This window comes from Python bivittatus, unplaced genomic scaffold (genome assembly GCF_059951505.1).
Source record: "Python bivittatus isolate LINGU-HERP-01145 unplaced genomic scaffold, Pbiv_v1 ctg000020_np1212, whole genome shotgun sequence".
Lineage (NCBI taxonomy): Eukaryota > Metazoa > Chordata > Lepidosauria > Squamata > Pythonidae > Python > Python bivittatus.
The window spans coordinates 14,016,597-14,043,512 of NW_028277030.1; the positions used below are offsets into that span (position 1 = coordinate 14,016,597).

A 26,916-nucleotide genomic window follows, 5' to 3' on the forward strand; every position below is an offset into this window, starting at 1 on the left:
CTCTGCTCTTCTCTGCTTTTTCTTCCCACCCCATTCAATCTGTTCTGCCTTTGCCCGCCTCTCGCACTCCTTCGTGCCTCGGCTGCTTTCTTACTTGCCTGGGACTATCCCCATCACCACCCTAGCTTCTTTTCCAGGATCTAGCTGCCTTCTCCCCTTCCAGCCTTCCCCACTTCAGGATCCTCCTTTTACACTTGTATTAGAATTCATTTTGATGCCGGAGATGAACAACAGAGAGGTGAGGGTTCAAGACATATGACTGTATCATATATCCCCTGTAGTAATATTAACATTATCAGAAGAGGCAGGAGAGGCATGCTCCAGGTCCCGTCTGTTAAGAAATGGTTTATATGTGGCTATGCTGATGGTTTGTGGTGGTATTTTGTATCTCAGCTGGGGATTGTGTTGTATGGTTTATATATGATTTGTATACAGGTAGTCCCCGAGTTAAGAACGCCCAGTTTAAGGCTTACCCATAGTTAAGAATGGAACCTGTTGTAGCAAAATTCAAGTTAAATACACAATGATTTTGAGTTAAATGCACAATGGCTTGAGTTAATTACACAATACTATTTATACAGTATTATATAATAATACTGTTCCAGCTTACATACAAATTTGACTTAAGGACAGACCTTTGGAACAGAACTCATTCTTAAGCTGGGGACTGCCTGTATAGTTTTTAATTGTTGTGAGCTGCTCAGCGTCATTTGAGATGGGTGGCTATATACACCAAATAAAGAAATAAGATTGTCGCAGTGCACAGGAGATGGGATGCATGCCTGTGTACATATGGCAAAGTTGGACCTCAACAAAAGAGACTCGTTTCAAGTTTCCCTGGGTACTTTTGGCTCACTCAGCCCAATTCATGTTCCTGGACTGCTGGTATGGAGATAAAGTTGAGGCGATTCCCATATAAGCCACTGTGCGTTCTCAGTGAGAAAGTGAGATACAGACCCATAAATAAATAAAATGTTCACATTGTATAACTATTCTCCTAAGTTTTTTTAAAAAAATTCAATTCCGTAACGCTAGCTCGCATTTTTCAGTAATTTCCCTTGTGCTACCCTTTGTGCTGTGCCAAATCACTTTTTTGCCATAGGCAAAACCCCCAAGAGTTTCATAGAGCAAGTTGCAAAAAGGATGTTAGACTTCACTGGTTAAGGCAGAGTATTCACAGTGGTAAGTAGTGTAATCCTCTCTACAAACGATTTCTATGGCCCTTAACATGTAAGCCCCAAAATTTGCAGTTGCCATAGCAAAAGAAGCCACACTGGGAGAATTGAACAAAAACACCATTTGCTCCTCATCACAATCTAGATGAGAAGACCCAGTACTTTAAGGATCTTTTTCTGCCACTTCCATGTTCTTTTAGAAGGCCACCAACCCTTTGGGACAAATTTTCAACAGTTGTGGGGCCGGCAAAAATTGTTCTCCTTCTGTTAGCCAGTACTTACTTTACTGGATATGAAAGGGCTCTTGTTTACATAATAAAACCTCCGGGTGCCACCGAAAGAAAAGGTATGCAGATTGAATCCATAGACAAAATAATTGATTACAGTTCAGCTAATTGGCTTCCTCCCAGTTTATCCTTTCACTCCCAGGCAAAGCCAGTTTCATCAGGCAGCCAATTTGGCTGCACAGTTGGGGAGGGCTGTTGGTTTGATGAATGAGTTTTAATGATGCTCTAGTTTTGATCTGAATTTTTTTGCTGTTTATTTGACTCCCCTTTGGGTGGAAGTGCAGCTTTAGCTTAAGAAGGGAAACCAGGGCAGGGCAATGTCAGAATCTGAATTTTTTAAAAGCTCTCTATGTTTTTATACATTGAGGATTGCTGTCAGCATTTGGGGATTTACTTAGAATGTGAAGGAGGGCTCCAGAGCAGCAAGACTAAACTACCAGATTTCTCAAACGACTGAATTATGTACAAAATTACCTTAGGAAAAGCTCACCACTGACTCAGTGTAAAATTATGTAACTTCATCACTGCATTCATTGCCCCTCCTCCGTTGTCCGCAATAAAACTGATCTTTCAGTTCAAAAAGATCGTTTTGGTCAAACTGGCACGTTTGAAGCTGGAAGTCAAGTGCAGTGAACTGAAAAGGGCCCATTTTCCCCTGTCACCCTACTACTTCTGAGAAGGAATTTTAAAAAAAACCACAAACCCTAAAAAGATCAAAAAGCCCAAGGAATCATATTCAAAGGAGATGGAACAGAGGCATTGCAGGATCTGCTGCTTTCATGAAAATGACAAAAGCAGCATTGGGCCATTGTAATGCAAGCTTTTGTACATGTATGTGACATTGCAACTCATGTACGAAAGACACAAAGCTTATGGCAAAACAGGGCACAGCTTATGGCAAGATACTTAACCCCTTACCCCCCGACACCTCTGGGCAGGAACATAGTCACAGACCACTTTTGAAAATATAATGAATAATATTTCACCTTTGTGATACTTTTTAAGAATTACTTTTTGGCTGGTGTTTCTGATAGTCTCAGTCCCAGAAACTAAGTGTCTGTCTGTCATCTTTCATTTTGGAGCCATGTGTATGTACTGGAGACATATCAGAATTCAGGCCTAAGGTTGAAGTTGTCCATTACTTTCAATAGACTGTATAGTTTTAAGATTCCTTCTTATTCTTACCTGCTTGCAATTAATTTGTGCACCCAGCTGTAATTTGTGTCCCATTAATAGGATGGACATTGGATAAAATCAAACAGAATAATGGGTTAAGGACAATGATTTTCATCTGCAGAATGATAATAGCTGTGTCTGTAATGTGTTCCTTTCTCATAGAGTGCCTTGTCAGCACACTTTCTATATTAATGTGGGGGTGGATATTTTAAAAATATTTGTGAAGATGAATAGTCAGATATTTGTTTATACTTAAATTTGTTTTTAAGACTTCTTTCCTCTCTTTATTTTTTTCCCCAAACCACTTTCATTAAAATGAGAAATGCATTTGTTTGATATATGATTTAATCATAGCTAGATGGTTAAAATGTATTTCTCAGGTGTTACTACATAGTACTTAAATAAGCATTTGGAAATACACTCTAGTTTTAAGGAAAAAAAATGAAGTGCATTCTCAAGAAAGGCATAAAATATAGAATTATTTGTTTAACACCAGGTCTTACTGGGGCAAAGCAGTTAATTACCTACTTCATTACAGTCAATGGAAATACAGTGGTTTTAGAGCAGAAGCTGTTTTTCATCTCCTCTTTGTTACATGGTGAGACAGCTGTTCTTACGACAGATCCATTATAGCTTATCACCAGAGGACAGACCAGGAACATCACACCATGAAATATGCCTCTTGTCACCACCAGCCAGAACAAATGCTGGGACTCCTCAGAAAGGGTGGAAAGCAGAGGAGATCTGCTTTTGGAGAGAAGAGGACATTAACTCAAATAGATTGGCTTCATTGATTTTAATGTACGAGAATTACTATGACACAAAGGCAAGCCATAACTCCCAGCAGTAATATGGATTTCTCCCAGGTGCCCCCTCTTCGGCATTAATGTAGGCAGTTTAACAGCATCAAGGAAGGAAGGATTTGTATGATAAAAGTAATTTCTGGTTTTCCTTTGCACAACGAACATGCTACTTTTCCAAAATCACTTTACTTTAGGAGGTATCATGACTATATTTTTAAAGTCAGTATTCCCTGAGCCTTCATTGGGAAGTAGTGCTGATGTTACCAGGTGATGTGGATATGATTATTATTTATTTGCGGTCCCAGATCAATAAAGTGGATATGATGAGCCATCTGCTTCCAAACACAGTGACATTCTTGCCTATGGGCCCAGAGAAAGGATACTGTGGATAATTGTGCTTGTACTAAGGAAACACTTCATATCATGTTACAAGGAGTGGTTGGACATGCCAATATCTCCTGGCAGGCATACTGCAAAGATGTATCCTTCTGGAAATTAGAGATTTTATAAAAGTTTCTTGGGAATATGAGAAACTTAAAAAAAAAAAAAAAGTGGTATAGTCTTTAGACAATGATGCAACCATTCTCCTAGTTAGGATGGACTTACTAGGCATTTGTTGTGAGTAACAACAAAAGGGAGTTGGCAGAAGATGTGGTAGTTTGTGGTACAGTATCCTTCCATGATAGGTAACAAATTAGTTGCCTACTAGTAGTGTGTGTACCTTCTATCACTACCTGTACTCTAATAATATAGTCTTAAATATGTCAAATATTACAAAAGTCCCTCTAGTAGAGCTGCTTTTGGAATGAGAACCATTTAATCCTGTAATTTGAGTATGCTGTGATGACTACTAATACCTTCAGTTTCTAATTACATATTGATCACTTCTTAAAGTTGCAGGGATAGTAGTACCTGGGCTTGGTTTCTTCTTGGAGGAGAAATCTCTTGTAATTTTCAACTGGGCCCTATTTATCTCCATTTTTCTGTATGAAAAGTAAGCTGAACATGACTTTGGTATTTTTGGAAATTACCAATTTCCTGCCAAAGTGACTATTGAAAAGAGTGGAAGACAAGATCTACTCTGTCCTTACACAGAGGCCTCTAAGTGCTGGCCTGAATGAGTATCAACAAAAGTCCACCTTATCTACAAGAAGGCTTTTACATATTTATTTTGGCTCAGGAAGGAAGGAAAGGAAAGGAAAGAGCCTGGAGCATTTGGAAAGTGAGGAGGCTAAGATACTGGCTATGTAACACATGAAAAACAGCCATGCCTCAGAGAAAAACTGTAGTTTCATATGCAGAGCCACCTCGTGTCACCAAAGGATGATCTTTGCTCAAACAACCAGAGGGGATCTCCAAGCGTGGGCTAAAAAAGTGAGGCTTTGCCTCAGAGGAAAGAGAGAATGTTAAAGCAGCACTTGGATTTGAGCCACACATTTGCACTTGGAAGGCAGATGTCTCCTGGGTGCTTCAGGCACTCATTAAATTATGAAGCACTTCATTGTCAATCATGCTGTTCCATGCTGTGGTAAATATGAGTGACCCAGAACAGACCCGTTCAGGGCAGACAAGTGCAGAATGAAACATATTCATATCACTGGACAGCTGCTTCCAAGACAAATGGAAGCGTGCTTATATCTTTCTCTTTGATCTATTGTTTTAGAGTTTACTCCTACAAAATAATGACATGGATTCCAAATGGTGGATAGCAATTGGTACAAAAGGTGGAGAGGTCTGGGTTTTGGCTTTGGCTCGGCTGACTGACTTCATGGTTTGAGCCAGACACTGGAAGATCACCAGCTAAGACCTGTTCTTCCTCACTAGGACCCTCTTTACTGTATTTTACTTAAGCCAAACCTAGCTAGAGGTCAGGAGCTGAACAGAAGGGCTTCCAGCCAATAGTTCTGGAGAACAAACTGAATGGCCCTCAGAAGATCACCCATTTACGGTCTGTTTTATTACAAGCAGATGAATTGTGTTGCTAGGACCTAGTTATAAATATACACCTCTATCAGTGAGCATATGCAAATATTAAAGTAATCAGAATTGTCGAGTGCTTTTTCTACCGATGCATAAATGGCCACCCTAGCACCAAACTAGTTTAGTTTTCTACAGTTATGCTATATTCTTTGGCAGTACGGACAAGTCATGGCTCACTGGTGATGCCAATACCTGGGACATCTATGTGCTAGATATACATGTGTTAGCACCCCTAGGTAGACCAGACCAGGAAATCAATTCCAGAGGAAGGTTAAAACTATTTTTGTTGAGATTGGCTGTACAAACATGATCTTGCAAGTCTGATTGTGCTGTGCCTGCTCCCTCTTCCTATACTTAAATGAATTAGAGGGGCATCTGCCTGAACTGCTTCCGAATGTTATTTTGTTGTTCTGAACTTAAAAAAATGTTTTATCCCCTTTTGCTTAGGTCAGTGTTGTCCAAACTTGGCCACTTTAAGATGAGTGGACTTCAACTCCCAGAATTCCCTAGCCAGCATGGCTGGCTGGGGAATTCTGGGAGTTGAAGTCCACTCATCTTAAAGTGGCCAAGTTTGGACAACACTGGCTTAGGGAATGGTTTCTGTAGCTTAGGTAATGATTTAAGTCATCTCCATCAAGGTCACCTTCCTTACTCTCTACAGTACGACACAGATACTCTCCCTCTCATTTTCATCCATTGCTTTTGTTGGATCAGAAGCAGGGACATCCTGTGAGAGAATACAGTGGTACCTCGGGTCACGAACGCTTCTGTTCACGACCAATTCGGGTCACGAACAGCACCGTTCGCAAAATTTTGCTTCCGTTCGTGAACGCCGGATCGGGTGACGAACAGGATCCGCGGCCATTTTCCCTGCTGTGACACGTGGTCGTGGCTTCCTGTAGGGAGGGGGACTCTCCCTCCAAGCAATAACCGCCTCCCCACCCGCCTTCCTGTCCTCCACGCCAGAAATCGCGTCGAGCAAGGTTAGCGTTCTCTCTCTTCGTACTGTACTTTGTGTCATATTTTTGTGGTTTTAAAAAAAAAATACATATGGTTCAGAACAGATTAACCGTAATTACATTGAACCTTATGGGGAAATTTGATTCGGGTCGCAACCAATTCGGGTCACGACCAGAGTCGCGGAACGAATTAAGTTCGTGAACCGAGGTACCACTGTACTTTGTTGGCTGGGCTTCCCCTGGACTTTAAATACTCTAATGGTTTGTAGCAGATTTCACCTTTTTAAAACAAGGGATGGAAGAGAAAGTAGTTCAGTTTGCAATGTATCTAATGTAGCAAATTCTCATGACTTTGAACCAGCTCATTTATGTTTGAACAGTCACACTTTTTCAAATGTTACATTGCAGTTCTCCAACCAAATGCAATTTTTAGTGTAAATTACTGCAACGGTAACAATGAACTCACATGAGAGGTGGGAAATAAATCTAAAAAAGCTGCTGTTATCTGATCAGAATGGTTGCATTCTATGATGGTTTAATGCCTGCAGTTTTTCTAATGCCACTCTGATTCTGTATAGAAAGGAGACACATAAGCATTGAATTTGAGACACTTATCCTATACCCTAATATGAAACAGTGAATAAGAAGCTGTGAATTCCCTTAGTCATGTCTAAGAGAAATAAAATAATGGATTGTTCTAAAATAATAAGCTACGTAGTTTGCATTCGGTTATATGAGATTCTTCTCTATGGCAAACTGAGTCACAGCCAAAGCAGGGCATGCACTGATGAGCATGGGACCTAACAAATTAATGGCATGCATTAATCACCCATTTCACCCTTTGCGAGGACTAAATTAATTCCAAGTGAGTCAGAATATGATTAGATCTGGAATAAGGCCTTAAACACTTTTAAACAATGTCATTCCATACCTGCTTACTCAGACCTAAGTTACACAGCGTTTAGTATTGTCTCACTCCCAGGCAAGTGTGAGGCCTGAGCCTCAGTGACTGAATGAGATCTTACACATGTGCGCCGGGTTGCAAGGCCCATTAAGCAAAAAAGGGCTCCTTTTTGAGCAGGCATGCTCAAAAGTTATTAAGATGGGTTGCAAATCAAATGTTGATATGTAAACAATACACAGGTTCTGTTTTGTTTTATTACTCCTTGCTTTTCCAATTTCACACTATCTCCGAGTGATGTTGCTCCTGCTGTATTATTTGAGGTGTGTGCCAGTCATTGTATCATATTTGTACAAGGACAATTTTCTTAAAGCCTCCTTCCTAGAGAAGTTCAAGACTGTAGAGTTTCTATGATTATTGCACAATGGCCATATCCACTAAATTATTTTCTATATGCTAATTCCATTGTTACCTACTCCAAAGCAGCAATTAAGTTCATATTTAATAGCGAAACACAGTGTAACTCACTTTTGTCAGTATTATGTAACAGTCATCACCATCATCATTAATATTCAAGGGCACAACAGAGAGACTTGAATGAATAAACGGAAGCAAAATTATCAGTTTTCTGCCTTCTTCATTTAGGCTATTTGTTTGCTTAAAAATAGCTTAAATGAAGAAGGCAGAAAATTGATAATTTTGCTTCCATTTATTCATTTGTCTGTGTGTGTGTGTCTGTATGCATGTGATTCATCTGTTACCTCAGTCCAATAGGACTCAAAGCCATGTACAGATATTAATGGGAAACGTGTACATGAAGAGCCAGTTTGGTGCAGGCTAGAAACTGTGAATTGTAGTCCTGCCTAAGGCACAAAGCTGGGTGATTTCAGGTCAATCACTATTTCTGAGCCCTAGGAAGAAAGCAATGGCAAACTATTTCTGGAAAATTGTAGGGACTTGTCCAGGAAGTCTCCAGGAGTTAAGACTGACTCAAAGGCATACCCCCCCCCCAAAATTGTACGTGGCCTACTAGAAGAGCCAGATTTTTACCAACTTCTGAAGACCACGGGCGTGCATTCTTGCTTTGGGAATCAGGCTGTTCCATAAGAGAGGAGCTACAGCATGGGAGCTGCTCCTGGTAGGTGAGGCCCTTAGCAGATGGTTCCTGGCCATCCAGGTTAGACAGACAGAATCTATCTGGGAAAGATATTTACCACTATTGATGTCAAGGGGACTATTCAAACTGTAAATGTGGTGAAATATTTTGGTGCCTCTGTCAAGACCGTGAGACATTCTCCTAAGTGCCACTTATTATGGGATAGATCTCATTCAACTCAGTAGTAATTAAGTTTAAGAAGCCTGGAATTGGGCTGCAAGAAAATAAATTATGGGTTGTGCATTAGCTGCCGCTCATCTTACACTAGGGCAGGCAATCTGCAGTCCATGTGCCATATTAAACCACCTAGATCCCTTTAGAGCCCCTACCCCAAGATCATGTCACTGAAATTCCATAAGAAATTGCCAATTTCACTTATTTTTTTTTAAAAAAAATACATTAAGTGTTCGATAGGTTAACCATATGAAAAAATAAATGAAAAATTATGCTGCCAGGAAAAAAAAACACAAGGTTGAAAATTCTAGCGACACCTTCTTCACAGTCATTGTTGTGTCACCCCCATTCTCACTGAAGGTCACAGGCAGCAATTAAGTTCATCTGAGTCTGCTTGAACCAAGAATGGTTAGCTGGAATCCTACTGAACCGTAGACTGAGTCTCCAAACTCAGTTAAGTTTTCACATGAATGACTCAATATACTGAGTCAGATCATTGATCTAATTAGCCAGTTAGATGTAGCTCTGAGGTCTAAAAATCTTGTTATCAATGCTTTAAGTCAGATGTGTAGTACTGTGGTCCTCTAATTATTATGAAAAGGTAACGTCCATCCAGGGGTGTCCACAGGGAAGGTCAACAGTGTCAAAATGGTGGACGCAACTGGCAATCAAAGCCCTGTCTTTTGAAATGTGGATCTTATGCACATAAAAAGGGATGGGGCTTTCATTGTCTGGTCATGCTGGCCATTTTGATGTTGTTGACCTCCTCTGCAGACACCCCTGCTCCCATCATCCCTGACCTTTGATTATGCAGGCTGGGCAGATACCTATTGAAATCCAAGAATATCTCCCATCATCTCACTGCAGAGCGACTCTGGGCAGTTTACAGTAAAAAGAATAAATATTAGTTAAAATAGAATTAATATGAATTGTTTAAAATCATGGATTCCCAGTGCCTGCCTTAAATAGATACACTATATGGTGAATCCAGGATAATTTCTTATAGCTCCAAGCTATCTACACTCTGATCCTTTGAAAAAGTCACATGTTTTAATCTCTCTCTCTCTCTCTCTCTCTCTCTCTCTCTCTCTCTCTCTCCCTCTCTCTCTCTCTCCCTCTCTCCCTCTCCCCTACATACACACATTGGATAGTGGTACCTTCAGTGACCATTTTATGAAAGAATTACATATCAGTAATACACCATTTGTTTTGTTACTCCTTTCCACAGAACAACCTGCAGACGTGAATCGCAACCTGGAAACGATTTCTTCTCTATCAGTATCCTAGCAAATAATGTTAGATTCTCTGGCAGTTGTTCAGGCTAACATCAAATGTTACTTTCGTATAAGAGTCTGTTGTTGAGGATAGAGGCAGCTAGAGTATACAATGATGCACCTTGGGGGGAAATGACATCTTTGTCCCCAAATTTTCCATCTGATAAAAGGATGTAGCGGACTGTCCCTGTGTTTCTTGCAGTATTGCTGAAATGACTCTGCTGAATGGTTTTATCGCTATGACATTAAATCAAAGGCAGCCTTTAATCAAAAGCTATCTTCTGTTCCCAGACCATTGTTAGAGGAAATAAACCTTGCAAGGATGCTTCAATCAATGGCTTGCTGGAAGAATTTGACAATATCTCCGTGACCCGTTCCAACTCACTTCGGAAGGAGAGCCCTCCCACGCCTCACCTGAGACCTTCAAACCATATAGAAATCCACCAGCAAGAAAATGGCTTTGTCACCTATTCTCAGTATTCAAGTGAGTCAGAAACAGGGGCTGATTTCCTTGCTGAAAAATACAGAGACAAACACCTTCGTGGGGAGGAAGCAGACAGATACTCCCAAAGTAGCTGTGCTCCAAAGCAGAACGGACACGTGGCAAAACCGAAACCCAGTGAGATGTATTTTTCTGAAGCCAAGCCTCTGAAGTCTGACATCTCTAGGTTCCTACCAGATTATCACACTCCCTTGGAAACAAAAAGTAAGCTGAACGAATATGGTGGCCTGAAACTGGAATATCAGAGGACACCTAGTCACTCTTCTCTGGATTACAAAGAGCCCTTTCATTACACTCTCTCTAGAACTTCTCTTCACAGTCAGTGCTCCAGAGAGAGACTAGAATACAGTGACAGTGAGTGGTCCAAGGATGATTATGACAAAAGACCAAAATCATCCTATGTGAACCAGTCAAGTCCTCAACCAGCCATGAGACAAAGGTCACGGTCAGGGTCTGGCCTCCAAGAGCCAATCATGCCCTATGGAGCAAGTGCTTTTAAGTCCAGTCAGCAAGGATATTCGTATAGTTCCTACACCTACCCTCGGTTGTCGGAAACAGCAGCAGGTGTTCCAAAGGTAAATTTGTATAGGTCCACATTTTCAACCTGTCATTTCAGTACTTAAACACTATGTTGCCCTTTAGTAATGTCTCAGTGCCTCAGTTCTAAAGGAGGGTTTGCATCCCAGAAAGGTGAAAGGGGTTGGCATGCAGCCATGAACCATGAATGAAGGTCTTCTCATTTTTAATCCTTGTCATTATGGTTTTATCATCATCTTGGCTGCAGCTTTCCTGCTTCTTCCAAATATAGGGCAGAAGTCAATCAAGGGTCTTTCCAGATTAATACTGGTATTATGTATGAATATCTAGTTTGAAGATTGTATTATGGACAATAGAAGTGTATGGAACTAGTCCACTTCCAGGATTTCCTCATATTTCTGCCTCGTGGGTTGATAGCTTCATGGGTGTCTCAAATATCCTTGTATTTTGGTATCAGTCATACAAGCCTTGGTGTGTACTTTAGGGATAAATACCTTTTAAGCTATCTTGTTGTTTTCAAATTGGTGCAGGCTTAGTTGTGCATCTTAATTTATGTTTGGATGCAGTTCTAGATACAGATCATCATAACTGTTTCATAAAGAGCTGAAATGTTTAACTGGCTTGAAACAGAGTGGCCACTTCTCTTGTTTTGCCTCATATTTAATTTGTGTAAGTATTTGCACAAGCAATCATAAATTTGTTTTCTTGGCAGAAAATAATCTAGATAAAATCAGAAAAAAGGTGGGTAATTTAGGGAAATTACAAATGCAAAACTATCTGATTCCTGTAACATCCCTATGTTGTAGTAAGTACCCAAGTACCATAGGTAAATTGGCTGAATTGTTTAGTTAAGTCTGTAGATCCTAAATATTATAAACATCCTGCTTTTTATGAGGCATTGTTCAATGGAGAAGAAGGCTTCAGGGCACAATCTGTTCCCAAAATAAATCTCATATTTGGATATTGCTTTATACAGTAACTGCTTCTGATTCATTCTTGCCTGAAAATTGCAGCCAGTCTTTGATAAGGCTTATACCCATACACAAAAATGTGTGCAGGCATGTACTATGAATGAAGGTTGAAATGGAATTAAACTGGTGCTGATATTTTGGGTGCTGTTGAAAGCAGACAAATCCCATACTTCTTCAGTTCATTAGTTAGGGTTTGCTTGTCTTACTGGTTTTGGATTTCACCTTCCTCAAAAGATTCAACAATTCTACACCCTCATCAGTAAAGCCACCCCTACATTTTCCAGTGGGTCATCATCATCACCATCATACTGTCAGTTTCCTACTTTTAAGCTAAATAATTCTCCTCACCAGAGACTGGAAGAAGCCCAGACAATGTGACAGAAAAAGCATGCATAATAAATACTTATATCCTAGCACAGCCATATGATTGCTGATGATAATTGCTGAACTTGACCATACAGTTACCATTTGATCCCTGTAAGCCAGGTAGTTAAGACTCTGGCAGAGTCTTTTCATGTCATTAACTCATGTCATTGAACCCAGTGTAATCATTCCAGAGCAAGAGTTGATTTATCTAATTCAGTTAGTCTAGGACACTGTGAGTTGAAGCACAAGTTGATGATGCATGAAAGGAACCCCATCTATGTAATCTAGAGCTGGGGAGATGTTTTCAAGTCAAGGGCTACATTTGCTCTGTGAATGGTGTGCCAGGACCTACAATCCAAAATTAAATACAGCGAAGACGTTTAATCCCCACTCCCCACCCCGTATGCCTAATAATTCCCCCTTCCATCTCCCCAAAAAATTGTTTGGTGGAAACATTTTGAGGGGCTCTGTGGAACTGCATCCAAAGTATTTGGTTAGTGACCACTCATGGCCTGCAGTCTTAGATGGTGCAACTATGATACAGTTGCCAACCTGTCTCCAATGTGACTGGTCTGATGCCGTCAGTAAATGCACGATCAGAGCACAAAGCTAGCAAATTTACTCTTCAAATTGGAATTTGAAGAAGTACTTTCTTGTCAAAACTTAACCCATGTATCTGGCTGCCATAGCTAAATGCTCTTGATAGCATCAGACAAATTCCTCCTTGAGGTATTTGACTAATCCCTTTTTAAAGCTGTCTAAGCCAACAGTGAGTCCCACATCATAAGGCAGCAAATCCCAGATCTTTGTCATGCTGTGTATGGAGTTTTGGTTTCTTTGAGCTGTTCTAAATCTGGTTCATTTTCAGCTGAGCCTGCAGTGAAATACGGGGACCTAGCCACATTTCATCATAGTCAGAACATGCATCTTCCTTTCTTTCAAGCCACAGAGGAAGCTGTGTGAACCCGCTCCGGAGCAGTAAAACGGCACTCAATTTTATTTAAGTGAACAAGTCAGCTCTGAATGGAGTTGACATCCACTGTCTATTTTTCAGTTCAGTGTTAAGGAGATGCAACCTATACTGGCTAAATTTCTGGATCAGTGCCTTCATCTGCATTAGAATCTGCCAGGTTCATGTTCCCTTGCAGTCATCTCCCACACCTAATTCCTTTGAGATCTCCTAATGTGTTGGTTTTCTTGCTGCTTTCCTATGCTTTTCCCCCACCTACTTGAAAGAAAAACAAATTATTAAAGCACCAGGGAAACAGCCACTGCTTAGCAACTAAACTAAACTAAACCACTCTCTACTCACAAATAGGTGCTGCTGAATTCTCTGAGACTTACTCTGAGGTAAGCTTGTGTAGAATTGCAGCTGACAAAGCCTTTGTGCCAGAGAGAATAGCAGATGCATTTGAGCTCCTTTAACACCAAACATTACAGCTGTTTCTGCAGCAGCATATACCGTCTCACTGCTGTGACTTTGATGGATGTCATGACAGAATTTAATCTGCTTCATTGACCTGGACTTGAGAAAGTGATTTTTTCCCCACTTTTCTTATCTTTAAATAATTTCTTTAGGGTGGTTTCATTAATCTTTCTGTTTATATTATACTTCAGAAAAGTATATAATTTTAATTGTTTGTTTGCTTTCTATCTCATCCCAATCTCGTGATTCTCAGTGGGATATAAATTCAATAAATATAGTGATGTTATTGACTTTGCAATGTTACAGATATCTGTGCTTGGACCCTGTTAAGTTGTTTAGTTTTCTTACCAACAGTGTATTGCACATATTGCAGAAAATAGCATATGTGTAAAATGTATGAATGAGAGTACTTTAACAGATTTTTATTTTCTCTTGCAGTCTTTCATGCACGCACACCCAAAAAATCCTGATATTTATTAAACTACATCTCAGATCACTAACACGCAGAGGAATTGACCTGATAGTCCATGTCATGATCCAAGAGTTAAGACCTTTACAGAGGAGGCCAAGGAAGTATAACCCAGTCTCTTCCCTATATTATAATTTTTTCAAGTTGCATAGCCATTAATTCAAAAAAAGCTTATTTGAAGAAGATACAGAGCTGCATATAATTTCAGTAACAAAGTTGGAGAAAAGCAGACAACTGCTTTATCTTTTCCACGTTTTTTTTTTTTAATCATTGCAAAAGAAAAAGACTGTAAGTGTATCTGAAGGTTTGGTCCAGTCACATGACACAGCAATCTTGTAGAAGAAGCCAAAGCATAAATATAACAGCTTCCTTCTGTTAAGCTTCTCTTTCCTATGTTCTCATCTTCCTACAATTATTGAAGCAACAGAAGTTATAGTGTCTTGATGTGTGATATATTTAATTGGCCCCAGATTTTTTACATCATGCTTGGTCGAGACTATGCAATGCAGGTTCAGGAATTTGTTGCCTTCATTTTGTAGCTTCCAGATTTCCAGCTATGGTCACAGAGAATAGTTTGGAAAGAATGCCTAGGTGATATTTGTTGATGATGCCCCAAACTGGGAGCTTTGTTGAAAAATATCATTGTAGTATTTCCCTCCATCCCAGAGCAGAATGATACAAGCAATCTGGGTTTTGACATTGTTAGTTTTCAGTGTGGTGCTTTTCAGTGCTGGCAACAGAATATGGGATCAAAAAGATATCATAAACATTTCTGTTTATGGAACCAAGTCGCTGTGCTGCTTGGAAACATAGAGTTGGAATATTGTTCTACAAGGGTATCAGCAGAGCAGCCATCAAGACTTCGCTATCGCTAGCAGTCAGCTTCATTTCTTATAGTCCAGATAAAATCCTTGGCCAGTCTAGACTCTCTTTATTAATATTATTATCCTTTCAGGAAATATTCTGAGCTCTTCCTAGAAGGTTGAATTCACATACAGTCGTAATTATTTTATGCATCTGTTGTTCATTTCCAACTTATTTATGTCTCAGAAATTTGCTGCTCCAAGATATAGTTAGCGCATAATTGGCCTTTTTTGGAACTAATGAATGAGCAGTCCTTAAAATAAACCAACCAACAAAGCCATCAGTCTTAGGCTTCGGAACAGCTTCCGAAAGCCAGAGCAACCTTTTTCCCATCAGAGCTTCCCAAGAGATGAAAAGAAGGGCAAGTGAAGGAATCTCCAGAGGTGGCTAAACAGATCTGATTCTCTGCTGTGCATCTTTCTTCCTGCACTGAGTAGAACTCAGTTACTCCCTCGCTGTGCAGCAACCTACGGAGATAAATTGATGCTGCGGCAGGCTTCCCCATCACTCCTCCCTACAGCCTTAGCATAAAATGGTCAAATGAAGTTCCACTGCAGAATTCAATTTCACAGTTCAGTTGGGTCCTTGATTACACTGCCAAATTCAGATTAATGTGCATTTAACTAACATGGATCAGAGAACTTCTGGCTGGCAGCCAGCAGTGAAACTAGTAACTCAGCGCTGGGAAGAGCTTCTGCTTTGTCCACCCCTGTGCTCTAGCACTGAAATTGATTGATTAAATAAATTCACTGCTATAATTATTTGTAATTGTGCTACATCATGAGTCTGCTTCTAAACCCCCACCCACCTTGGTGGTGTTACAAGCTCTCTTGCTTTGAACAATGCTGAAAATTACTCTTTTCAGGAAAGGCTTCCTATTTTTTCCCCCTTCTCTTTCTTTTTTGAATCATTCATCTACATAGGTACATATTTGAGAATGTCAAGTATTAGCAGATAAAAAGTGAGGCAAGACTTTTGTAAAAAAGGAAAAGAGATAAAAAGACTGCTATTTTCTGTATTGTGGAAGTTCAGAAGCAAGTTGGATTAAAACTGTGTAAATATTGCTCTGATGCTTGTCTTTGAAGAGTATGACTCATTTTTTTTTCCTCCCAAGACTGATTCTGATGTACATTAAAAAGAATCAATTTGGGGACTCTGAAGTTAACTAGATAATCATTTTAGAAGATATTTAGGAAATGGCAGCATCCTATTTTATATCTTTCTAAAATAATGCTGCTGTGTAAAACTGGAGAAGGCGAGCTTCTACTACTTATTCCCATATTGTAAATTTTCTGCAGATATGCAATCTTACTGTCATCAGGGATACAGAAATAAATTCCAGAGTTAGTTATAAGTAATGTTGACCCATTGAATCAGTAAGAATTCTTGGTTGTGATAACGTGACAAAACATGGCTGGCTGGGGAATTCTGGGAGTTGAAATCCACACATCTTAAAGCTGCTGAGGTTGAGAAACACTGCCATAGCATCTCCAACATCCTAATTCTTCTGCTTTTGACTTCTTTCAGTTACAGGTCTATGAATCAGAGCTCCAGTTTCCATCCTCCTTTCTTCTCAGGGTGACCTCTTCCAACTTTGCACCAGATTTTAAGCCCTTTACTTGTTTCTCAATTCTAGTGCAATCACTTCAGGGGCCTAAATTAAATTGAAAAATATTGTGAAACTCCAGGAAAAGTGGCTCTTGAGGAATCCTGGATCCATGTCAAAGCCACTTCTTTGATACTCTTTGGTTCAAAGGTCCCTGGGAGCAGGACTGGCTTAGACCCTGAAATATCAGTTATAATCAAAGTGGACAAGGTGGATCAGTAGGCAAACTCAGTATAAACAAATGTATAGGTCTATGAGAAAGTGTATTTGTGAAACTAAGTAAAGTTTATTAAGCTATAAATGAGTTGTTAAAAATATAATTCATGCTTTCCCAGAGTAAAGAAATTCATCAATATAATCCCTTAATATTCAAATTAAAAGGACATATTATATCGCACTGATTTCAGTGGAGTATTGCAGATTCAGTCTCCTCGGGCTCCTCTTGTCAAGAACATACAGCCTTGCTGCATCAGAGCAAAGAGCCATGTGCTCTTTTCATAGCAGTTAGCTAATGCTACACCCTAGCTGCTGTCTGCAAGCATCTAGCATTAAATGACACAACTGCCACTGAGTCTGAGTTTTTCTACCACCATAAGGAATAAGATCCATTAGTAGATCTACTTTCCATATATTTGTCCAATTGTCTTTGAATGCTACTGAAGCCAGATCCCAGTGCATTGTTGTTTTGGTTTTGTCATCAGTCCCAATGGTTAAGCAAATAATGAGCAAGGGTGAATCAAATACTTGATTAATTAGCTATACATGCGAGTATACTATAGAAAGAAAACTGCAGGGACTTGATATTGACTGGAAGGCACATGCGCGTCCGCACACGCACATTAGTACACTAATATCTGGCAACAACACATGGTAATTTGGTCTCTTTTGTGCTCAATATGCTTTCCACATGATCCTATCAGGTTTTTTCACAACTCTTCTTAAACCCATCCCCACCTCCAACGTTAAAACAAGGATCATGGAAATTCAAGGGAAACGCAAGGTCTAGAAGTGAACTTACAAATGAAGTTCTATCCTAGACTGTTAAGGGCAGTTATTATTCCTGACAAGGATGGATTTTCCTTTGAACTATTTGGCTAAGAGAACCGGTGTGGTGCAGTGGTTAAGGTGCTGGGCTAGAAGCAGGGTAAGACAGATTCTAGTCCTCCCACACACAGAAGCCAGCTGGGTGACCTTGGGGAAGTCACTCCCTCCCAGCCTAAAGGCTCTGAGATAAGCCGGCTGATAAACAATGGATAGCTTTGCTGTAAGACCTAGGTAACCATGGTGCAAAAACAAGTGGACAAACACTTGGAAGGACAACCACCACCACCATCAAACTGTTTTGATTACCTCAGACCACAGTCTATCAAGAGAGGTAACCCAAAATCATCTCTCCTGTCCCCTTAGCAAGAAACTGACATCCATGTGACCTCTCACATGGAAGAAAGCATGGTATATATTAGAGATACACATTGCATAAAGCCTTGTCTTAATTTGTCCTCAGGCTGCCTCAGCCATGGCAACTGCTGCTCTGCTTCAACCGTGACAGCTGTAAGAGCAGCCCAGCTGGATCAGACTATTCTTTTCTAATCTAGCATTTGCTTGCTAAAAGTGGCCAGCCAGATATCTCTGAGCCCTCTAAAGCATACAAAATATGTTTGAAAGTTTCTGCTTATTACAGTATTATTATTATTATTATTATTATTATTATTATTATTATTATTACTACTACTACTACTACTACTACTACTACTACTACTACTACTACAGGTAGTCCTCGATTAACAACGGTAATTGGGACCAAATTTCCATCACTGTGATGCAGTTGTAAAGTGTGACATCACATGAGTGTGTTGCTTAGCAACAGCAATTATGACAGTCCCGGTTGCCATTGTTAAGCAAGGACCTCATGACTGTGACGTACGACTTCCTGCTGGCTTCCCCATGGACTTTGGTTGTGGGAAGCTGGCAGGGATCATCGGAAATCACAATCACGTGACCACAGCTCACTGCAACATAATAGCAAGCCATGCGCCAAGCACCCAGATTGCAATCACATGACCGTAGGGACACTGCAATGGCCAGAACTCAGAGGATCGGTCGTAAGTACCACTTGTTCAGTGCCTTTGTAACTTTGAACAGTCACTGAACAAATGGTTGTGACCCAAGGACTACCTGTATTAATGTTAGTATTAATATTTGTATTATTGCCTGCCTTTATTTTTGCACAACTGAAGGCAGCATATATAATGCTCCCCCTTCCTCTTTTCTTCACAACAACCTTGTGTGGTGGGTTGGGCTGAGGGAGAGTCATTGGCCCAAAGTTACCCTCTAACAGTGAAGAAGAAAAGAAAATAGTTCTGATTTGTAGCTATATAACCAGCTATCCCTGGGACAGTAGTATGCTCCTGTTATAGTAGCAGATATTGGCCATGCCCCAAGGCCTTTGTCTAGCTTTGGTTTGTACACTAATTGTGGACCTTTTTGGACCAGGAGGCCCTGGTGATCATAGCCCATGCCCTCATCACTTTACAGAAAGACTACTGCAACCAGTCTGACTCTGAAGTTACCAGTGTTCCAACCTGTCCTACCTGTTAACCAGTGGTAGATGGTTTAGTAGTGTTACCCCAAAGTTGTGGTCACTGGCCTGGCTAGCAGTTTGCTTCCAGTTTCAATTCAAAATGCTATTTATCACCTATAAAGCCCTAGATTCAGGCTTGGTTTCCAGGTATTTCTAGGATCATGTCTTCCAGCAGATCTTGACCTGTCCAGCTTTGTCCATCAGCCTGATGATGATGCTTCTTTGGGACCATCTTCACCCTTTGGAAAACCTTGCCTTTGGAAGTATATGGTGCCCCTAACTGCCTGGCCTTTACAAAGGCACTTAATGTCTTGCAGTATTTCAGAGGGTGTATGGATACTAATGATGACAGGACTGACTTAACACTGGCTGTTAATTTGGGATACTATTCATATTTTATTTCATGGGTATTTCTGTATTGTTTTCTGTAATATTGTAAACTGCCTTGAGGCCTGTGAAATAAGTGGTGCACAAATTTGTGTGTGCACCCATGTGTGTGTGTGTGTATTTACATATAAATAAATGAAGGAGGAGAACCACCTGTGGCCCATGGATTGGGTTGCCCAGGCTGGTATATGACAATGTTTGTAACATTGTACCTACAGAAAAGGGAACCCAAATCCAAGGAAGCTCTTCCAGTCAAGTCCATTTGACAGACACTGGACCTTCATCTCTGCAGGTTCCCTTGCAACTAGGTGGGACCTGCATTCTAAAAACTATCTGTGGAAGAGAACATTGGGCATCCTGTGTTATCCCCATGTCAAGGTCATGAGGCTTCCGGAGCACATCCTCCCAGGCTGCTGAAACCCAGTGATGCAATTTAGTGCCCAAATTCAGAAGCATGCTTTGAAGCATTTTCCACATTTGAAGAAGTGGTGGGCAATGGGGTGTGTGTGTGTGTGTGTGTGTGTGTTGCTATGTATAGCCTCTGGGGAGGAGCATCATAGTGTAGCAGGACATAGAGGCTAAGGACACCTATTGTCAGTAGCATCTTCGGAGAGGGGGAAATAAAAAGAAAAATCAGGCTACACCAAATCTGAATTTTGCTGCTAGACTTTGGAAACATGATCTTAAAGGGCTTCATCAGCAAGCAGAAATGGAGATGAGGGGCCACAGGCTGTTTTAAAGCTAAGAATGTATTTGATATAATGAAATCTAAGCATTTCATGACAATGTCATTACATTCAAACTAAAAAAAGATTTTTGCCCTGACCTTGTCCACTTTTGATCCTGGCTCCTTACTTACTTAATTCTGCCTCCTGCTCCCTTCTTTGAGTGTGCCCTCAAATACCTTGTACTTTCTCAGCTCAGGAGCAGACTTTTTCTGCTCTAGTTGGAAAACCTCCTTGACTTGACTGGAGTCTGAGGTTATGCATCTTGGAAAAGAAACCAGGCAGGACTTCCACATGAATCAGCTCTGTTGAAAATCAGAACAAGAGCTGTCTGCTCTATCAGCAGCTCTCCAAAGATTGAGGCAAGGGATTTTCCTCTGCCCTATTAAACAATATATCATTTATTAGAAAGCCTAGGTTTAGGGCCTGGAATCTTCTTCAAGCAAACCATTTGTTATATTGGTGGGCCATGACACCTAAAAGACAATTGCTTGCAGGCTGCCTAGATTTGGCAATCAGAAGATTTGGATTCCTGCTTTGAAAGCCAGTTCTGTTGGGGTCAGTTGCATGTCTCCTAACCCTTGAGCCATGTCTTCTGCCCTGCTTGAGAAGACAGCAAGAAAGCCTTTCTGTAAAGGGGCAACATTGTGCTAATTGAACAAGATACCTTTAGCACCAGCACGTCATTCTAGAGGGATCTAGGCAACTACTAGGCAGTCTGATGTCCCTTATCAACGATGGTGACACAATTTAAGAGAAAAATTAGAAGAGCAAATATTTGCATCCCCTCCTTAGCTCAGGAACACATGATTGTACCAAAAACAAAGTTAACTTTTTGATGTGCCTCTTTCCACAGCTGGATTATGATCGAGCACAGATGGTAGTAAGTCCACCCCTCTCTGGATCAGACACTTATCCGCGAGGCCCAACAAAGCTACCTCAGAGTCAGTGCAAAGCCACTTATTCAGGCAGTGGCTATCAGTACTCAGCCATCTATCACAAATTCTCTCACTTTAACCACCAGCCTTCTCTGCAGCCGAGCTCACATTATACTTCCACAGCTTCTTACCCAAGCTCCCCCAGCATCACTTCAAGTACTTATCCTCCACCAAGTTGGGGATCATCCTCAGATCAGCAACCGTCAAGAGTATCACACGAGCAGTTCCGAGCAGCTTTGCAACTGGTGGTGAGCCCTGGGGATCCTCGAGAATACTTGGACAACTTTATCAAAATTGGGGAAGGCTCCACTGGTATTGTTTGCATCGCCACAGAGAAGCATACTGGGAGGCAAGTGGCTGTGAAAAAGATGGATCTCAGGAAACAGCAGAGAAGGGAATTGCTCTTCAATGAGGTAGGTCCTTTTGGAACCATAAGAAGGTTCTTTCATGCCCTTGATTTCTTTCCACATGTCTTAATCTGAGGGCTCTCAATGGAGAGGTGTTAATGCTATATACTGGTTAGACTGTTAAGTATAAACCAGGAAACCTGGGCTCACTTTTTTTCACTCAGGTGCAAAGTTCCCTGGTCAGTCACTATCTCTCAACCTCACTTTCCGTGCAGAGTTTTGGGGAACAGGGCCAGCCCTTCCATAAGGCAGAGCCTTGGGCCCTTTCCCCACCAATGACATATAGCATCTTTGTAGCATCACCCAGCCATCGCTGATGGGGTACAAAAGCTGTCCTCGTTACTGTTACTTCAGCACAATGATTGGGTGGCTTAAGAAGATGCTGTAAGTTGCTAGTGGGGAAATGAACTGTTGGTGGCAGGTGTGGGAAGCTGGAAAAAATGAACTTTTTAAAGTTAGCTCCCTTAACCCAGCCAACTGCTTTCAGATTCAATTCACGACATTGTCCCATGATTAGCATTAAACTACAATTCAGCAGACAATCCAGTCAATTTCCTACATGACGAACAGTGGGTCAGAAGCTTGCTTTTGATTCTGGTAACAAAAGGTTTTTGGTTTGGGTGAACCCTGACAGTGGGAATAAAATAGGAATGGGGAGAATCATATTAATTGCTTTGAAAAGCAGTGATAAAAATTGAGATTTTAAAATATCCCAGAAGACGGGCATATTCTCACTTTAACTCAAGATCCATTAAATGCATAAATAAAGTTATGTCTTTATCTTGTTTTGAATTGGCCCACACCCTCAGAGCAGACTCCATCCATTCGTTCTAGTAACTAGACCAAAATGTAAACTTGATACCTTCAGGAATATAGTTTAAAACGAAAAGCCAGGCACTTGCCATGGAAGTGTAATTCTCCGTGTGACAGAATGGGATCTTATTAAGTAGAGAAGGATTAATCATACCGATGACATTGATTTATATTAGTGAAATAAGTCAAGTAAGTTGAAGTATCAGTTTCAGCTCAGATAGGGATAGAGCTTAATTTCCCACCCTGGTTTTAGCGGGCATCTGAATGTTTAAGATTTCTAGCATAATAATTACTCTGTTTTGTTTTTGTTTTTCCTATTGGCTGAGCACAGAAGAATAAACATGAACTCTAATTAGTACTATCCAGGATTCTTTAGCTTCACACAATATCACAGCAAACGCATTATATGCTGGGGTTGGAAGGAAAGGATGATCACATATATAGAAGGCAATAACATGCCCTGGTCTGGCCAGCTGGAACATACTGCTGTGATTTCTTACTTTACATATTTAGGCTCAGCTTTTCAAAACTGATAAAGATTCAGATATAGATACAGCTGCAAATTGTATAAAGAGCTTACCTACCGAAAGCAGTTGTCTGTACCATTCATACCCATTCAATAACTCAACAATAGCATCAGATCTGGAGCCTTCTGAACAGACAGAGAGGAAGTGTTATGTGGTCATATCAACAGAACCCGTCAACATTCAACAGCATTAATGTGGTTACAAGGTTGTGACTTTTTTTCTTCCTAATGCATACGTGCAATTCTGCATTTGGCAATTTCTCAGACAGCAGCATTCAACAAACAAAGGCAGCAGAAAAACATGTGTTTTAAAAAATTGCTATTGCGGGAAGAATTTGAAAAGAAGCCACGCTAGTCACAATCCAGAAAGCAACATACCGTTTATGTGACTTGAAAAGCAGCATTGCTTGAAAAGACTTTGTTTTTTTGTATTTTTTTCTGAGATCAGGACAAAATTCTTGGAACACTTGAAATGGCTATTTGGAGCTTGGAATGTTCCTAATGAACATAATTTTCCTAGTTCTAACTATGAAGTACATCCTCCTTTGTTCTCTCCTGAAGCGCGCCCATGTTCTCTTCCTATTTCTGGTTTAAAGTAGCAACAGTTTGCATGATATCCAAACTGGACAAATGAAATTACAACTAACCATGATTTACATTAAACTAAAAAAAAAAAAAAAATCCTGGAATTTGGGATGCAAATTTTAGTTGGCATCAGCTGTTTGATGACCCAAAACACTCCCTCAAAGATCTGCCCAGCCCTGATGCCTCCTACCCATAGATCTGACTTCGGTTGTAGCTGCCATTTTCAGAGCTGAAAACTAGCTACAGTTGTGCCATTTTCCCCCATGGAAACCTTCAGTTCTTTCTCTTGGAGAGGTGCCCACGCAGATGGAACCATCATTAGTGAACTGCTGTACTGAACTCTCCAGGGTTTCAGACCTACCTGAAGGACATCTGTGCCCCAGTAGGACCCTTTGCAAGTGAATTGTTTGCTGGGCCCTGAGCAGCATCCTTCCTCTGAACATCTCTTCCAAAGCGTGCCTGTGTTGCAGGACTAACAGAAGATCGTTGTTGGCATCACAACACAGGATTGTCATGGTTGTAGTGTGTGCTGAGATAAGATCAGCTTGTTCAGCAGAACAGTGCTGTGCATTGCCAAACACTAATATAGGCCAACCTTCTTCCCAAAGCCCACTTGTTCAAACACAAGAGGATCAGGTGCAGCAAGTTATTCCTGCTCATTTGGCCAACAGATGTAAAGGTCCCATTATCATCCATAGCTGTTGACCAGGCTGCTTCCCCAGTTTTCCTTTTCCTGCATGAGTGATCATGCCTGTCCTAAATTCCAGTTTTACACAACCTGACAGGTAGGGGAACCCCTACACCTTGTTTTTACCAGATTGATATTGACTTCTATTTATAGAGGAAGGGAAGGACCCAGCAACACGTCTCCCTAAGCTCATTTCCACTCAAGAGTCTCATTTCTAGCCAGTTTGAGTTCAGTATTATTCTACTGAGAATTAGCATCCAAATATGAATGACAGGATTGAACATTCTCTCTCATTTGGCATAAATTAGGAGGAAAGGAAAGAAGTCCCTCTACAGTGATGCATTGGTGGCTTTTGCTCTTCTTCTAGGTTGTTATCATGAGAGACTATCACCATGAAAATGTGGTCGACATGTACAACAGTTACCTGGTGGGAGATGAGCTGTGGGTTGTGATGGAGTTTCTGGAAGGTGGTGCTTTGACAGATATAGTGACTCACACACGGTAAGCTTCTTCTGTGTGCAGGTCCTGCCTTCTAGCCACCTGATCTTTTGCAGAGAACCACTGCCAAGGCACTATTGCCAGTGCCCTATGTTACACACAGCCTGTTGAGGCACGCGGATCTTGCTTTCTACCTGGGTTTTCCAGATAGGTGCGGCTGGAGCAGACAGACACACAGCCCTGGTCAACAGCGGGGAAATAATTGGGGATACACACAAATCACTTCCAACCGAACACTGAGGCACAAGAGGTTCTTTGTAATACACGGAGACCCAGTGAATTTAAAGTAACAGCAAAACTTTACTGGTTGCAAGGTATATTTGCTCTTCCTCATACACACACACACACTTACCCACGTCCTTCCCAACTAGGCTGCCAGGCACTAGCTAGAGGGACGGAAGCTGCCAAGTCTGGATGACTCAGATGACCAAGACGAATCAGAGTGGGCGGGCTTTGGGACCCCTTTTATCCCCAAAAGGACAAGTTGATGGGATTGGGGTGAGGGCTTCCATGTGCTCAGGCCCAACTTCCTCTTTCTGGTTCAGGTCCTTTGTTTTTTCCTTAAGACTTGCTTCCTTCCTATCTACCTCCCTGAAGGGATCTCATAGATAAGATTCCTGGCCTTTGTCCTCTCTGCTTACGTGCCTGCTTCATCTTTAGGTTACGGCAGCTTCGGCCTAGTCTCACACCTATCTGTAAGATGAGGGAGCTGAAACAGATGAGGTCTGTCTGCTGAAAGGAATGGAACGCCCCCAGGGAGAGTCTTGCAGGAGCCTCTGAATCCCCACTGACCTCTCGTGCAGAGGGGATTCTCTGAAGGCAGGGCAAAAAGAGCCCCTTTCATTCATTCTTTCATCCTCTGCAACAACGGGAACAAAGGAAGAGGAGGAAGAGAAGTCCAGACTTGGGCATCTCCCATTTTGCTTATTTACATTGATTCCCTTGATTGTTTCTATGGCAACCTTGGAAGTTGCTAAATGTAATTTGTACCAATATTGATGGATAAAACTGTAACATAATGAAGGAGAGGTGTATGCTCATCTGACAGGTTTAATTTCCAGAGTACAGGTAGTCCCCGGGTTAAGAATGCCCGGTTTAAGGATGACCCATAGTTAAGAACGGAGCCTATTGTAGCAAAATTCGAGTTAGATACACAATGGTTTAAGTTAATTACACAATACTACTTATACAGTATTATACAATAGTACTGTTCCGGCTTACGTACACATTTGACTGAAGGACAGACCTTGGGAACGGAACTTGTTCTTAAACTGGGGACTACTGTAGATGCATTCTTCTCCTGCGGGAAATTATCCTGAATCTTTCTCAAGCCCAGCCTTTTCTCTGTTGAATAATAACAACAACAGCAACAATGTAATCTGCTGCTAAATGCATAAATGAAGCTCCTTGGCATGCTTTAGAGGTTTAAAGGCATAATGTACAAACTTCCTGTATGTTTCATAACATACCTATATCCCAGTAATTAACTAAAACAGTTTCCACTTTTTTAGATGGTCTCTTTCTTTCCCTAACAAAATACTGTCGAGCTTACAGTGACCATGTTTTCCTGGAAGAAATAAAGGACAAATCTCAAAAAGGGGCCAATCTGAAAGAGGTTCATAAGTTTTTTAAAAAAATTAATTGTTTATGTTTATAACTTTGCTTTACAAAGGAAAATTCAAGAGCAAAACCAAGAAAATAAATAATTAAAGTAAATAAATCTAAAGGACAGCTTTCTGAAATAAAGGACTGTCCTTCATAATAAAAGATGTAAGGTCACTGTAGTTTAGCTTGACACCTGCCCTAGATTTTCCATTTTGAAATCAATCCTATTCTCAGGCTAGGAAAGTTTAAAGGCCAGGTGGAAACAGGAAAGCCCAACAGGACTGGGCAGCTATACATGTGAGTGTGTAGGGTAAATCAGGCCCTCTACCCCCACCCCCACACAATTCTCGGTTTTGAGTGGGAAAGGGAACCTGCTTGTAGGCCTCTCTATCAGGAATGATCAATGGCTGGGTTCCTGACTGCAGGGAGAACTTAAAGTATGTTCCAGTGAACTTGCCTAAAACTCCTTTTGTAGGAAGACCAGACCCAGAGCTGGCATTGTACTTGATCTGCCATAGCAGAACAAGTTCAGTCACC

General features: G+C 40.9%; 1 protein-coding gene across 4 annotated transcripts in view; it reads left to right on the top strand.

Annotated features, from left to right (window-relative positions):
* PAK5 (p21 (RAC1) activated kinase 5) overlaps nt 1-26,916 on the top strand; it is a 121,094-nt gene that overhangs the window by 79,784 nt on the left and 14,394 nt on the right. For all 4 annotated transcript variants that reach the window (XR_015795033.1, XM_088134600.1, XM_088134602.1 and 1 more), the window contains 3 exons: nt 10,177-10,962; nt 21,176-21,670; nt 24,644-24,777. Coding sequence is in view for 3 of the 4 variants with exons in the window: in XM_088134600.1 (XP_087990726.1) it covers nt 10,177-10,962; nt 21,176-21,670; nt 24,644-24,777 (1,415 nt within the window). In the remaining variant the exon portion in view is untranslated. The remainder of the gene's footprint in view (nt 1-10,176; nt 10,963-21,175; nt 21,671-24,643; nt 24,778-26,916) is intronic.